The 16,019-nt window shown below is 44.9% G+C and overlaps 1 protein-coding gene across 2 annotated transcripts in view; it reads left to right on the top strand.

Annotated features, from left to right (window-relative positions):
• Positions 1-16,019, top strand: part of ank2b (ankyrin 2b, neuronal) — a 120,303-nt gene that overhangs the window by 32,412 nt on the left and 71,872 nt on the right. The window contains exons 1-2 of one of the 2 annotated variants that reach the window (XM_040034604.1): positions 8,940-9,359; positions 12,810-12,911. In XM_040034604.1, coding sequence (XP_039890538.1) covers positions 9,219-9,359; positions 12,810-12,911 — 243 coding nt within the window. In that variant the 5' untranslated portion in view covers positions 8,940-9,218. Of the gene's footprint in view, positions 1-8,939; positions 9,360-12,809; positions 12,912-16,019 lie in introns of those variants that run through there. The other variant, XM_040034603.1, reaches the window with a different exon arrangement.

The raw sequence follows: 16,019 nt of genomic DNA, 5'->3' as shown, positions 1-16,019 counted from the left end.
AAGCTAACAGGCAGAATGCTACAAGCATAGCTCTAAAGAATGTAGCATCATGGGCAGTGTAGTCCGTGCTGCAGGGAGAATGGACTGACATAGACGTTATGGGTCTGTGAGCGCGAGGAGGGAGAAAAAGGGGAGTGGAAAAGTACGAGTTGTCATCGAGGAAAAACGGGAGCTGGAAGCATGTAAATATAATAATAACCATTGCAGCCAAGAAGAGTGCCTGACGAGCCCAGTTGTAAGTAAGCTATTAAGACTCGACTGTACACCGTGTTCGTGTTTTCCTCCGAAAACAATAAGTTCCGTTGGAGCAGCCTTTCAACGCCTCTCTCTGTCTCTCGCAAGCAAAGTTGACCCACACAACAAAGTAAAGCTATTTTTCGGCTACCAGCCGACAGGGACCCCGCCGTATTAGTCAGAGGTCCCTTTACTACAGTTCGGAGTCGCGGACCTTCAGTAATAGTAATAAATCACACAGCAATAGTACATTCATGTAGTTGTAAAAAGCATGGTAATATATTAAGTAATCCAAAGTATTCAGAATACGTTACTGTCATTGAGTAACGTAACGGAATACGTTACAGAATACATTTTGGGGCATGTATTCTGTAATGGAATACATTTTAAAAGTAACCTTCCCAACCCTGCCCATAGACATGTACAGTTAACACATATGGGTCAAATGGACAGATAAGCTTTGGCTCATACAGCAGCGTCAGTCGAAGATCGTTCAGTTCAGTGTTATTTATATAGTGCCAAATCACAACAACAGTTTATATTGTAAGGCAAAGACCCTACAATAACGGAGACCGTACAATAACTGAGACCCTACAATAATGGAGACCCTACAATAACGGAGACCCTACAATAACGGAGACCCTACAATAACGGAGACCCTACGATAACGGAGACCCTACGATAACGGAGACCCTACAATAACTGAGACCCTACAATAACTGACACCCTACAATAACGGAGACCCTACAATAACGGAGACCCTACAATAACTGAGACCCTACAATAACGGAGACCCTACAATAACGGAGACCCTACAATAACGGAGACCCTACAATAACGGAGACCCTACAATAACGGACACCCTACAATAACGGACACCCTACGATAACGGAGACCCTACAATAGTACACAGTGGTGCAAGGATGTCATGGAGTCAAATGGACAGAAGAACGAACTATTTGTGTTGATCAACAAACCAAATCATTCTTAGAGATCAGATCCTGACTAATAGAGGGTTTTTAGGAGTACTCATTTTGATGGTTGGTGATTTAAAAATCGGTGTTTTTTCCTTTAAGCCGGGGAGTATAAATAGACTTTCCCAACATTTGTGATGTGTAGGTGTCTACTCAGCTCCATCTTGTTCCAACCACGTTTCGCCAACATTAACACCCAAAACATGGCTGACAGGTGCTTCTCTTTTCTCTTCTTTACTTTTAAATTTGAATTTATCAGGCATTATAAATTCTAATACCAGTAGATTGCCAAAAAGCTAATATTGGCTGATACTCGATGGCTCTCTTAGAAATTGATTTGGCACTCAGCAGCGTGCTGGCAGGCTTTGAATAGATGCTTCAAATGTCTTTCATGAGTCTGTAAACTTAATCTTCCTGAATGTTAAGCATGACCAAATTAACCGATTATTATGCAGTTAAACACATAATGATAAAACACATAATGTTCCTGATTACAGCCCAGATGACATCCCAAAGAAAACAACGTTAGAGAGACTTCATTGCTTTTCATATACTTCTCATTTGCAGTAAATCCACAGCACAGTCTGGCTGTACTGGTTTGGATGTTCCTCCGACTCTCTCACCTCCATCAGAGAGTTGCATTGTTTGAAGCCACTCTCCTATTCCTATGCTTAATCTCAATCCACAGCTGCCCAACTGATGGGGTTTAGGGAGAGCTGTGTGATGTTAATCTGCCCCCCCTCCAGCCGGCTCTACATCTATATGCATCACTCTGTGTTCATGCTGACTGTATGCTGCTGCATTTCTGATATTTTACTGATATTTAATCATCTTCACAGCCAGTCTTTTAATAATCAGTTGGTTTGATATTATTCTTTTCCCAGCTGATCTCTTTATAGTAAAGGTTACATTTGATTGGTTGTCCCAGTCAAGTGTCTGTAATCGATATAGTAAGGTGTTTGGTGCTTTGGTGCTTTGGTAAACAGAACAAGCAAATGCAGCTTTATTACCACTCGCTCCAGTATAGACGCTCCAGTACTGACCCAGTGTACATGGATGTTGAGTAAGCACTGCTGTTTGATGCTGAACTGGGACTACTAATATCCTAGATTAGAGCATTATAATCTGGTTGCTGTGGTATTATGGGGTGCTCATGAAAGATGCCAATCCTGTCACCATGGTAACCAGGAGAATCCACTGTAGGAATCAGTGGTCTCCTCTGGATGTGCAGTGACACACAGTAGAAATAGACACAGGATACATTAAAAGCAGTTTGTACTCATGAGTAAACCTGATTGTCCTGACCTGGGCAAATAATCATGAAAGGGTCAACCTGACATCAGGCTGTGTTGTCACAGTGATGTGGTCCAAAGTCGGAAGCTTGCCAGAGTACAGCAGATGTTAGTTTGCTTTAGTTATGCAAGGAGGAAAGATCCCCCAAAGAAGCTTAGCCCTGAGACCGAAGCTGCCTGCCACCATATCGTCTCACGGGAGTCAACAGGAAGTCCTTAATGATGCAGTCGCACTTCTCAGAATCTGCTCAGTGATGTTTACATCAAAAGCATCGTTGGCTGTACCCACCACCACAGACCACCACAGACCACAGACCACCACAGACCACCACAAACCACCACAGACCACAGACCACCACAGACCACAGACCACCACAGACCACCACAAACCACCACAGACCACAGACCACCACAAACCACCACAGACCACCACAGACCACCACAAACCACCACAGACCACCACAGACCACCACAGACCACAGACCACCACAGACCACAAACCACCACAGACCACAGACCACTCTTTCTGCTATCCAAACACATATTATCACGTACCTGTGCTGTTTACTGTCCTTTTTACACATTACAGTATATGGAGGAAGTGGGTTAGAAGCACAAATGTGTTTGTATGATAAACAATCATTATAGATGTGAGGTGTGGCAGTGATCAAGGGATGGTTGTTTGCATATTTACCATGAAGTTTGTGCTGTTTCATTGTATTTTGAGAGTCTGTGTTTAACATCGGGGAGGAGACGTAGAAGTCAGCCCTCTGAAGCTCTGTCGAGCCAGATGATGAGAAAGCTGATTTTGTAGAACTCAGAGTACTTTACAGACGTAAGAAATAACCATGTTTTCTTTACTGCTGAACCACTTATCTTGGTGCAAACTGGTCCCCGTTTGTACTCATAAGATTTATCGCATTAATGTTAATCATCGGATAAATCTACCAGACGGCTGGTAAACTGAGCGAGCTAACCAACAGAGACACAAACTGCTGCAGTAACATGAACTTTACTATCACCATCATATGCCTTATCATGTTTGGCTTATATTAATATTTTCAAATATATCTCCAGATCTGCATGTTTGCTGATTTTGAAGAGTGAGCTTAATAAATTTTTCTTGAAAGTTTTCAGTCTCCATTAGGTCTGTTTTCTTAGATGCTAGCTGAACATTACTCTGTGTTCAACATTAGCACCTTTTTCTGCAGTGCAGTGGGAGTTTTTCTGTCACGGCTGAGCTGAGCGATAATTTGAATTCACTGTCAGGACTAAGAAGTAAAAACTAGAGGACGTGGACCCCAGACAAAGCAATGGGGTGCCAATAGATGTTATATTAGTGTTACTAGCTGGAGGCTGGGTGTTGTCTTTGCATCTCCATCAGATTCTCTACCTCACCAAACACATTTCCTTCTCATCTCATAAACAGCGCTGTGGGCGTTTGGTTGTTATTTTAGGCAAGCTCACCTTCCCTCCGATAACATTTTCCTCTCTGTTTTGCTTTTTTTGAGATGCCTGGCTGAAATGAAATTGTACTCACACATATTTAATTAAACAGAGCTAGGGTCAAAACCCACTGAGGTAATCCTCCCCCCGTCTGGATCCAGGCCAGGCAGCAGCACTGACAAATACAAGTGGATACAGGCTGGGAGCACCAGAGGTGATCCACAGGAACCAGGGCGAGAAGTTTGAATCCTGTGTGTTTGCAACCGTATGTGAGAAAGTGGGCATCCATTAGACGACAGCTGGGACGACATCTGTGTTTAGTTTTAGGTGCTGTAGTTGTAGATTTTTTACACATCTTTGAAATATTTATATTTGAAATATTAGGAGACGCACTTGTGCAAAGTTAATATTAAAAGGTTGTAGCAGAAAGTAAGATATAAGACAAAAATCAGAGTACAGTGTTATATGAAAATAGTAATAATACAAGAGTGTGTAGACTTCTTACTGGCTAAATGTGACATATGGCATGTACAGTAACATTAACAGTCTGAGCTGCTTTTTTGAGTCCTCTTGTTACCCAGCGGGAATTCCCCAACACTGACTCCTGATTGGACAGACGGGCTTTACAGATGTTGCAGGAATATGCCCAGTGCTTAATACTACAACATCTGGCCCATAAAACCACCTCGTTGTGACCAGACAGTGACAGCAGCACGTCCAGGACCAAGGCCTCGATCTACTTTAGGTTCAGGGTCACTGGTGTTTTCTTCCAGCGTATCATAAAACAACACCTGTTTGTTTTGTTGTCACTGCATGTCAGTTTATACTGACTTTCTTATTAACTCTAAAAGGCTGCTTACGCTGGAGGAAATTTGGTCCTCGCTTTGCTTTGTACTTGCAGTTGCCAAGGAAACCAGTATCATCCACACTGTCAAAAGTCATTCAATGGTGTCCTCTCACAGGAACTCACTTTACATTTGAATCAGCAGTGGCCCACTTCTTCAACTGAAATAAATCTCACATTTGTCACACACTACAAACCATCTGGAGGTAAACACATTTCCCATCAGCATTATTTTGATAGATGATGGGAATTAGTAGGTAAACCAAGCTGGCTTCCATCGGCTGTGACACCTGTGTTTCAGATGTCGGTCCAGCCTGTCAGACTCGTCTTTGGTAAAGGAGACATCCATATCTGTCAGTGTTACTAAGGTCTGACACTGCAGAAGACTTTCTGCAGGTTTCTCATTTTGAAGCAAAATCTAAGCATAAACCTTATCTACATCTTTGTTTCCATAGCAACACAACCCTCCTGTGTCTATAGTTCATAGTTTATTTTGAAAGCAGTTGTGTAGCTTGTTTTTTATGGACACACAGTGTCGTCCACACCTCTAACTGAGATCTGTTTATCACTGATGGATACAAGCTGAATATGTTCAATATTTAATCCCAGATCTGTGCTTCAGTACCTGACTGCACCCTATACTGCATCACGTTCGTCTGTTAGACTGTATGGGCTTTTGCACGGCAGTTCATTTATAAGCTAACATTAAGCTGCTGGGTCTCTTGTGTTTGTTTTCATTTGTCAACGCACTGATGATACCTGATGCTGGTTCTACCTGAGACCAGTTTGGTGGTTTCCACTGTTATCATAGAGGCAGCCCTGGTTGTGAGTCCACCTGGGGCGATCGTGGCTCGAGAGTTGGGAGTTCGCCTTGTAATGGTTGCCGGTTCGAGCCCCAGCTCGGACGGTCTCGGCCGTTGTGTCCTTGGGCAAGACACTTCACCTACCGACTACTGGTGTTGGCCAGAAGGGCCGATGGCGCGATATGGCAGCCTCGCTTCTGTCAGTCCCAGGGCAGCTGTAGCTGCCTCCACCAGTGTGTGAATGTGTGTTTGACTGGGTGTGCAAAGTGCTTTGGGGTCCCTAGGGGGGACTAGTAAAAGCGCTATACAAATACAGGCCATTTACCACCTCTTGCCCGGACTTTGCATCTCTCCCTGTGCTTCTCTTAGTGCTCTTACTTTATTCGATTTTTTTATTTGAGTTAACTGATGTTTGGTTGTGGTTGTAAATATGAGTTTGAACAGTTGTTCTCCGTGACAGTCCAGCCACCTGCCCAGGGTGTAACCTGCCTCTCACCCTAAGACACCTGAGACAGGCTCCAGTCCCACTGTGACCTTGAACTTGATATGGATGGATGGATGGATGGATGGATGGATGGTTGGATGAATGGGTGGATGGATGGATGGATTGATGGATGGTTGGATGAATGGGTGGATGGATGGATGGATGGATTGATGGATGGTTGAATGGATTGTTGGATGGATGGTTGAATGGATGGATGGTTGGATGGATGGATGGATGGATGGTTGGATGGATGGTTGGATGGATGGTTGAAGGATGGATGGTTGGATGGATGGGTGGTTGGATGGATGAATGAATGGTTGAATGGTTGGATGGTTGGATGAATGGGTGGATGGATGGATGGATGGATGGATGGTTGGATGAATGGGTGGATGGATGGATGGATGGATGGATGGTTGAATGGATTGTTGGATGGATGGTTGAATGGATGGATGGTTGGATGGATGGATTGATGGATTGTTGGATGGATGGTTGGATGGTTGAAGGATGGATGGTTGGATGGATGGGTGGTTGGATGGATGAATGAATGGTTGAATGGTTGGATGGTTGAATGGATGGTTGAATGGATGGATGGTTGGATGGATGGATGAATGGTTGGATGGATGAATGGTTGGATGGATGAATGGTTGGATGGATGGATGGATGGATGGTTGGATGGATGGATGGTTGGATGGATGAATGGTTGGATGGATGGATGGTTGGATGGTTGAATGTATGAATGGTTGGATGGATGGATGGATGGATGGATGGTTGAATGGATGAATGGTTGGATGGATGGATGGTTGAATGGATGAATGGATGGATGGATGTTTGGATGGATGGTTGGATGTATGGATGGATTAAAGAGGGGTGTGTGGGGATTTTTAATGGCTACACTTTGTGCAGACCAAGTGTTCCTTCAGCTACCTCCTGTGTTTCACGTACACACAGAAGCATGTAGATTACATCTTTCCCCACTGCAGTAACATAAAGTAGTACAAGTGGCTTTACCCCCCTCCCTGCCACAGATAGTGAGCCATATGGCGGATGGCAGATTAAAAATGTTTGTGCCTGCCCTGCCCATTGGATTACCAGCCCACTAATGGGGTATGAGTGTGTGTGAGACTGGGGGTGGGGGATTCTGCAGACCTTAGAGATAAAGAAAAGTACTGACTTTCCTGCGTGGCCTGTTTAAGTGTGCTTGAACAGGTAGTTGTAACTCTGGCTTTGTTTCTTTGTAACATATTTACCCATGAAGTCATTTTTTGTCCTCCTAAATGAATGAATGACAGTAAAAAAAAATACCCTCATTAAGTAAGTTACAGGAGGAGAAGTGAAACTGAGAAGTGTTTTGGATCTAACTGCAGATGTTTCAATAAGGTCAGGATTCATTTTCCACTTCCACGAGTGTGCTCGGGTCCACAGATGGTTTCTGACTCACTCTTTGTTACTCCGGTAATTAAAGGCCTTGTGCTGATAAATATCACAGTTCTTCCATTGCCCAGGTGTAGCTAATAATATATATCTTCGGCAGTTTTTTATGAACTTAACTCTTCAAAGGCCGCTCATCAAAATACTTGGTGACGAGTGTGAAGCAGCAGGAAAATATGTTTGCCCCTCATAGTACTGGATTTCCTGGATATGCTCCAAATTGCTCAGATTGGACTGGTTTTCACTTTTTGAAGGATCCACTTCACTGACCAGTGTTCCTCACCATTCATTTAAATGATTTCTTTCTAGTCAGTCTCTAATCATTCATTCATAGAAAACCCCAGAGCTCCTTCTCATGGGCTTGCACTGGCTCTCCACAATGAGAGGTCTTTCTCCCCACGCTAACATATTCAGCGAATCCAAATGGTTTAGCTGATCTGTTTGACAGTGGGATTATTGTGTGAGTCGTGACCTAGAGGAGTGCAAAGAGAATGAGGACATTTACCTCCCTGATGTCCCACACAAGGACTCACATATGCACACGGAGAACACAACACGGCCACGTCTGAAGCTTCTGTTAGACAGCACACCGTTAATTGTGCTGCCATGAAAAGGTCTGTGTGGCTTTTAATTTGCATTCAGTCCATCAGGATCAATACGTCGCTGCTCTGGGCTACAGGCTGACATAGACCTGTATTAGGACAACACTGTGTCTGCTTCCATTAAACAGTGATTGAAGTAAAGGTTGGAGACCACGGTGCCACAGAAAAGTCACCGAGGGGGAGGGACGAGTGTAAAAATCCCTCGTGTGAGCTTCAGCTTCTGTTTGTGTGGGTTTAATCTGACTACAGTGTTCTGGGCCGACGATCTAAGTAGTGACAAACGGTCAGTGTGCTGCCCTCAACAGTTTTTGATCCAGGACAGCACTGTAGCGCATGTCCACCCAGCATGCACCGGAAAAGTTTCATTTCCACTATGATGATGGGATGTAGGAGAAGGTCACATCAGGCTGTGCTGCAACACAACCAGTCGATCTATGGCCCTGAAACTGATTGTGCGCTGTTATGTAGTGATAGAGAATAGTGGGCGGAGCTTCTTTGATGCCTCACAATGTCCAAAGAAAAATACACTGGCTCACAGGAGCAGTTAATATGAACACATGATAAACACCTGTAGCTCTCGTGGAGCACACCGGAGCTCGGACGCTCTCGTGACGCCACGTTAACATGTTGTTGTTGTTTTAGGCTCTTTCCAAACACAGTCAAGTGGAAGCTGCAGAGGTTTTTATCACTTTTAGTGGAAAACAAACATATATTAACAGAAATTAGGCCCATGTTTGCCTCATAATGCTTGCCGTGTCTGCGGTGGTCCTGCCTTGTTTAGCATGCCACCCAATCACCACCACCCTCTCCTCCCTCGTCATGCATAGCTGGGCTGGTGGGTGTAAAAATAGCCGGGTTGGAGGGGGTGGAGTACGAGGGGTTGTTAGTCAATGCTCATTGAGTTGGATGCTTTAATGAGGAAACAGTAGCTCTCTGCTGCCTGTACTTACAGGCGTCCAGTCAAGTGGTGCAACCAGGACAGGACCTCATCCTGCTGTATGGTAGCCTGTAAGCTTTTAGGGGAGGGGGAGGAGGGACGGGGATTATCAAAGTGATTAACTCACTTAGAGTCCTTTACATTCTGATGAAAGAGACTTATATAAGTTGAACCATGGGCAACACAGCCGTGTGTAAGGTGTGCGGCTCAGACAAGGGCCTGAGGACGGCTGGGAGCCCGGCTCACCTGGACCAGAATGCTTTGCCAGACTTCTACTGCATGGAGCATTTTCCTGTGCAGCGTCCTCTGATCCTGGTAAGAGCTCACATTCAAAGCAGACTCCGTGTTTGCCTTTGAGTTGGATGTAAACAGATATGGACAGATATGTGTCTCTGTTGGTGTGCACATGGTTTGTGCTCTCTTCAAAGGCCAGTGTGACAGTTGTGTTCATAAAGTGTCCCGGCACAGCAGCATGTGGGCTCTTGTATCTCATTTGAAAAGCAATGTAATCACTTCAGCAGCTGTTGGGAACACAAGACCAGAAAATATCACTTCTGTAGTCTGGGGTCAGTTTTAGTGCGTGAACATCTGATGTGTCAGTGAAACAGTTTGTTTGTGTCTTCATTCAGTGACTCGTGCAATAAGTGCGTCTCAACGGGGTTTGCAGCGCTCTAACACCGAGGTGGAAACATGAATGCACTCTGGTTCCTAATGTGTTTGCTGACAGTGGAAATTTAGTTTGGATTGAATCATCAAAGGCTCGTTTTGGCAGCTGTGAGTAGGTGACTGCACCAGTCTTTGGAGCTCTGCCTTTGTTTGAAAGCGAAACCCTCAGATTGAGATCAGCTGAGTAGCTATAAACACACGGTTCCTAATATTTTCACCCCTGTCGAGCCATCGAGTGATTCCTCCTGCTGTTCTGATATATAGGTTTCATGTTATGATTAAGGTAATCACTCCTGCATGACCTTACACTGACCCTTTTCTCCAGGAGCACAAGTGGACGACACTTCATAGCAGAACATTCCCACTGGTCCTGCTCAGTTTGGGTGTCGAGGGTTCGGTTTTCCTCAGGTTTGTCGCAGAGCAAAGGAATATGTGTCTGACAGAACTACAGCAGCAGCTTTATGCTCGCGTGGAACCATTTTGGTAACTTTTATATTTATTTGGCAAATTCTGGTCAGTTTCTCAAATAGCTGCAGAGCGCCAACTCAACTGAACACCACTCAGCTGTTCATCCACACCTGAAGGAGACGGACACTCTTTCCATGATGGAAATCATAATGAATCTATCCAGTCAACACCTCCACTCTGCAGGCTTTTAGCATCTTTGAGGGCCTTGTTTTGGTTTATTTACTATTTGGCTTCAATGCTGCTCTTTACTTTCTGTTTGTCTCATAAATGTGTTTTATACAACAACAACCTTCCATCGTCTGTGACACACATCCTGTTTTTAGACGTGGACAGCTCGGTGTCTCGACCTGTGAACTTTGGCCTCCTCTTACTCCGCCATGTTGCAGTCTAGTGCGTGAAAGGTCCTACCACGTCCTCCTGCTGCTTTAACAGAGAGCGGTTTATGCTCCAGGTCCTACATTGGTGATCCGGATGTTAACATGTGTAGGCAAAGATTTGATTGGCTGGAAACAGTCGTGTTCAGTTCAGCTACCATTATAATCATGATAGTGATGAAACATCAGACTGATGACTGTGTCAGAATGTAATGCCGGTCCGTTCATGCCAACGCGACCACCACCAGGTGTTGTTGTGTCAGCGGCACAAGCAGAGCAGCACCAGGGTGAGGTGCCGTTGCTAATAAACACAGATACTGTTGTTCCATCCAGCTAGAAATAGAATTTGTTCCTTCATTCAATGTCAAGCTAATGTTTGTGTTTATTTATAAGCCTTGTTTTTAATCCAGGCTAAATGTGCTCACTAATAAAATCACAATCTGGAGGTTAGTTGGGTCAGTTTAGGTTAAATAGCTGCTTAGTAGGAGATGACTCCACCTCTTTATAACTGTTTTATTTTTCACTGCCTAACTTTAGTGTTTACATAATCAGTTCTCACACATGAAGGCCAAGCTCGTTATTGGATTTTTAAAAAGTAGTAAAAACGTCTAGTTTTCAGCTGCCTTTTAGTTAGTTTTAGGGTCCAAAGTGAATCAGCGGGGCTTGGAAAACGAACAGCCACAGTTTGAAGGAATCACCACTAATAACGTTTCTAAGAGAACAGGATGAGTTAGCGAGCGTCGTGTAATGTTCAACATTTAGAAATCGTTCAAAAGGAAGCAAGTGTTTTTGGCTTCATCTGAAACAGCCTCGTCACTATGGTTACCGTGTCACTATGGTTACCGTGTCACTATGCTTGTCTCCATGGTAACTGGAAGGGGTATGGATGCTCCCAGCCTTAGCACGAGCAGCTCACAGTATTCGTGTTGGGGACAGTTTGCATTGTTGCGCTCCTGGCACTCTGCAGGTGCTGGTGCATGAGCAGGAAGAGCCTCGTGCTGTCGTGAAGACACGAGCGTCAGTGAGAACAGACACGCTGTCGGTGATGTTGTCACAGACAGCGGCTTCATGCAGCTGCAGCTTGTGTCCGACGGCTGCTGCAGTTCCCACCTTCTCTCCGGCGTTTCTCATTCAAAGCCTCGCTCGTCTGAAGGTCCTGTTGGTCTTCATGTCGCTATAGCAACCAGCCAGCGGCAGAGATGATTAGGGCATGATGTGTGTCGGCAGCCCGACGTGAGGATGCTATCAGGCTTCACTGTGTGAACATGAAGACGCGTATCTAAGCTTCTCTTTACTGTGCTTTTATTCAGAAAATTTAACTGGGGAAGAAATCTGAGATATTACAGCAACACAGATTTAAGTGTTAACAATATATTTTACAGTGATATATCATTTTATTAGTGATAGATTGTAAGTTGCTTTAATTTCCCTGTGGTAGAGAGCATCTCTGGGTCGTATATACTAATGAATATTTGATTTGATGAAATGGGGACTAGTCCTAGATCGGACGGCAGCACGGCGTGGGGAGAAAAAGTGATGCAGTGCAGTTCCCTGCAGTAGCCAGGTGGTAGTTGGCTGCAGGTGAGCTGGAAACATCAAGGCTGTGTCTGAAGCGGGTATCACTGCTGCAGTGTCAGTGCTCGTTCTCTCTGTGCTTCACTTGTCTGTGCACGTGAACGGCTGTCATTCAAATTCTTTGGCAAACTTTGATGGCTAACAATAGATCCTCCTCCTGAAAACAAGCAGTGTCAGAGAAACAGCAGTGCTGCATTTGACCCCTGAACTCCTCTAACACAATCTGAGTGCAGCAAACATCAGCAGTGTTTTTCTGCAGCGGGAGCCGAGAGCTCGATTTAACTTTGGTGGAGGAAAATGCTGAATCACTCCTCACAGGGCTGGTCTGTTTCCAACTGCATCAGCATCCAAGAACAGGGAATGTCCTTCACAGCAGGGACGCTTCTGCGCACTGAGGGAGGGGGGCAAATGCACTGATGATACTTTGTGCAGTGGGATTTTTAGCACTAATAATTTAGACTTTTTATGGAAAACTTAAAAATAGATCATTGCTATTGATGAAGGCACAAAAGCCTTTTGCAGACTAGGTGTGTTTCTTTAAATGCAAACATAATTACTGAAGGATGGCGTTCCAGGGGCCTCGTGTCGCCATTAGACATGAACAGGAGTCTGTGTGCGATGTTCTCAGGCAGCCAATCAAGTATGTGTTTTGTAAAGTGTGCTTCTTCTCTGTTTCTTCCAGTCGGACAGTAACACAAGTTTCCTGCGAGCAGCCAGAGCGGGGAACGTTGACAAGGTTTTGGAATACCTGAAAGGGGGCGTGGACATCAGTACCTGCAATCAGGTAGGAAAACACAGACACATCCACACAAGCAGATCTGCTGTCTATCTCCACCAATGGCTGCACAGTGTGGACAAAAAAGAACATCCATCAGGCTTTTGCCTTGGTGCATGCTGGGTAGTTTTTACTTTTTGTCCAACTGCCAATATATTAGGGATGCACCGATACTGATACCGATACGTGCATCCCTACAATATATTGATTGTTTCTACTGAATTGGTGTTTCTGATCGATTTGGCTTCTCCGTAAGAATTAAAAATGGCAAGAGTCTGTAAGCTTAAGTCGCAGAGAGGAATATGCATTTCAGCTTTAGTCCTGCTGTTTTTGAATCACTTGTCTCAAACAAATACTAACGTATACAGGTAGACAGCCAACAGCTTTTCCTTTTTTTAAGACGCGTGGCCAATCAGATTGCAGAGATGAAGGGTTTTCGGTTACTTTTGCCCAAAGGACAATAACAAAGGATGTCAAATAGAAAACAGTTCTCTGAGTTGATAATCTCCTGTGTACAAACATTTAACTGCATCTGCTCGCTTCTTTTTGCACTTCTGTTGAGCATCAGCTGATGTTACACCAGCCCATGACCTCAGAGAGCCCTTTCTTCCTGTTACACCCACCCACCCTTTGTCCTGCTCCATGACCGCTCCACCCACTTCTCCATCACTAACATCTCTCGCCTCATTTTGTCCACAGCAATTGAAATATGCAAAAACTTTTATAACTTTATGTTGGGTGATACTTCCTGGAGGGTTTGTTGGAAAATGAAACTGTGCCAAATCCTCTGAATGTTAACGTGAGTGTGAATGTTCACATTGGACTGCAGAATTGGCAAAAATCAGCCGTAAACTGCATCAAGGTCCAATCCTGAGCTTCTGCTGATAGTCGGCTAGTCACAGCAGCGAGCGCCCAGAACCTTTCAGTTCATCAAATCCAAGGTTTGTGACGCCAAAAATCACACAATCTACGAGGTTTTACACAGTGACACATCCACAGTGTGAGGAGCAGACAGTGATTCAGCAGCACGGTTCAGTGTTTGATGCTGGATCAATGTCTCGTTTGTAGAAAGCAAGAGACGAGCATTTGCTGCATGTCTCTTGACATGGATACAGAGATGTTCACATTTGACTGATGTTTAGTTTTGTGTATTTACTTCAGAACATTGAAGCTGCGTGTGGCCTTTGCCACTCAGTCAAGTTCTTGACAGCAGCAGCAGCAGCACACGCTACGAGAGAGACACAGTGTAATGTCAAATGTCAAAGTGATCCACGCCAAACATCTTCACACAACATGGACACCAGCCAATCTTCCATTTCTGTGTGACTTCTGTTTACTGTGTTGCTCATTATGACCGTTGCCAGGGCAGGACTGTTTACGTCCTATCAGCTTTCAGTGTCTCATCCATGGCTGGAATCCTGATACATGAGAGCAGATAATGACCGGACCTAAATAAAGCACTTCCCTCGGATCAAACTTCTCCCTCACAGGAATGAAGGGACATTATTTGATTATACAATAACAGAAGAAAGATTATCACAACCTGCTGGAACAACCCAAGAAGGATTCATGTGTAGTAAACAATAACAACAAGCACTGGGCTCATTATTTTTGTTTGTTTGTTCAACGCATCACCAACAGTGCTGAGACGACACAGGCAGCAGGGGGCCTCGTATGTGGGGAAGGCAGCAAACACCTTTGAAACATACGCGTCACCTTTCCAACCTAATGAGCTGCACATGGCAGGTAACACCTGGAACCAGACTATGTATAGAAAGGGGCGTGGCCACTGGATTTTGAAATGCAAAGATAAGGGACAACATGCTAACTCGCTCCAAGCTTACATAACAGCAGTTTCAGGATCACTGTTGTGGGGCGGGGCAGTGATTGTGAGTCACCACTGACACGGTTTCCTGTGACAGTGGGTCACATTTACATTGTTTATTTGGTAAACAGGTAAATATGTGTGACCTACGAGCCGCGGCAGAGCAGTCAAAGGGGTCTCACCTACCACAACTATGAATCTGTCTCCTGCTCTCTGACATCAGCGCTGCTGAAATTCTGATTGTGTTTAGAGACAAACCCACAGAAGCTACTTGGTGAAGTTTTGTGCTTAACCAGCTGTGGAAAACCTGTATAACCTTGTATAGGGGGTCCCAGATGGCCATTAGCTTCAGGGGGCTATCTGATCATAGGGGTGGGGGTGAAAATGGAGTGGTTATTGTTAGACTTTCAAAAAAAATGTTTACAAAGTTTACAGTGGGCTTTTTACCTGGTGGACTAGTGCAGCGGTCCCCAACCCCCGGGCCTCGGACCGGTACCGGTCCGTGAGTTGTTTGGTACCGGGCAACGAGAGTTGAGGCTCAGGTGTGAAATGTGTAGTTTTCAGGGTTTTTATTGGTTTTCAGCGTTATTTTGTTATCGTTTTTATTGTTAACTCGGTTTTCCTGGGTCTTTTCACGTGTGTTATGAATAAGTCTTCTTTTTTTCGGTACCGGTACCAGTTTTATTTTGTTGTATTTATCCGCGACACCTTAAAGGCCGGTCCCTGAAAATATTTTCGGATATAAATCGGTCCGTGGCGCAAAAAAGGTTGGGGACCGCTGGTCTAGAGAGTTGGTCCCTGTGCCTTCGGCTCAGCGATAGTACCCGGCCTTCATAGCCTCTGGTTGGGATGCTCAAGGGAGGATGATCCATCTTACTGACAGCCTTCACTCCTCACATGGGCAGCAACACCGGAGGAGCTGGTGACCTGGAGGGTGTGATTGGGAGGAATGGCCTGCTTGTTCTGAGCCCGGGTGGGTCCCAGGAGGCAAAGCGAAAGCAGCTCGAGCAGAAGTTGAAGCAGGAGGTCAGTGAGGCCACTGAAAAAGGCTTTCAGACTTCCTCACAATGGAAACTGTCAGGCTGATCAGGAGGGAAAGCACTGGTCACATGCTGTATAACTGCTGCTGACTTCAGGTGGGTATGGTCTGGTGGTGGAAGGAATACTTACTTGACCTCCTTAATCCCACTGACATGCTTTCATCTGTGTCTGTGGACACCTTTAACAAAGGGGGAGCGGAGGTTGGGGGGGTCTCATGCCTCAGCCTCCTTGCGAAGGTCTGACCCAGCGCT

This window comes from Simochromis diagramma, unplaced genomic scaffold (genome assembly GCF_900408965.1).
Source record: "Simochromis diagramma unplaced genomic scaffold, fSimDia1.1 OVJJ01000439.1, whole genome shotgun sequence".
Classification (NCBI taxonomy): Eukaryota; Metazoa; Chordata; class Actinopteri; order Cichliformes; family Cichlidae; genus Simochromis; species Simochromis diagramma.
Note: the sequence above shows the minus strand (reverse complement) of the source record. Positions and strands in the feature narration are given on the sequence as shown.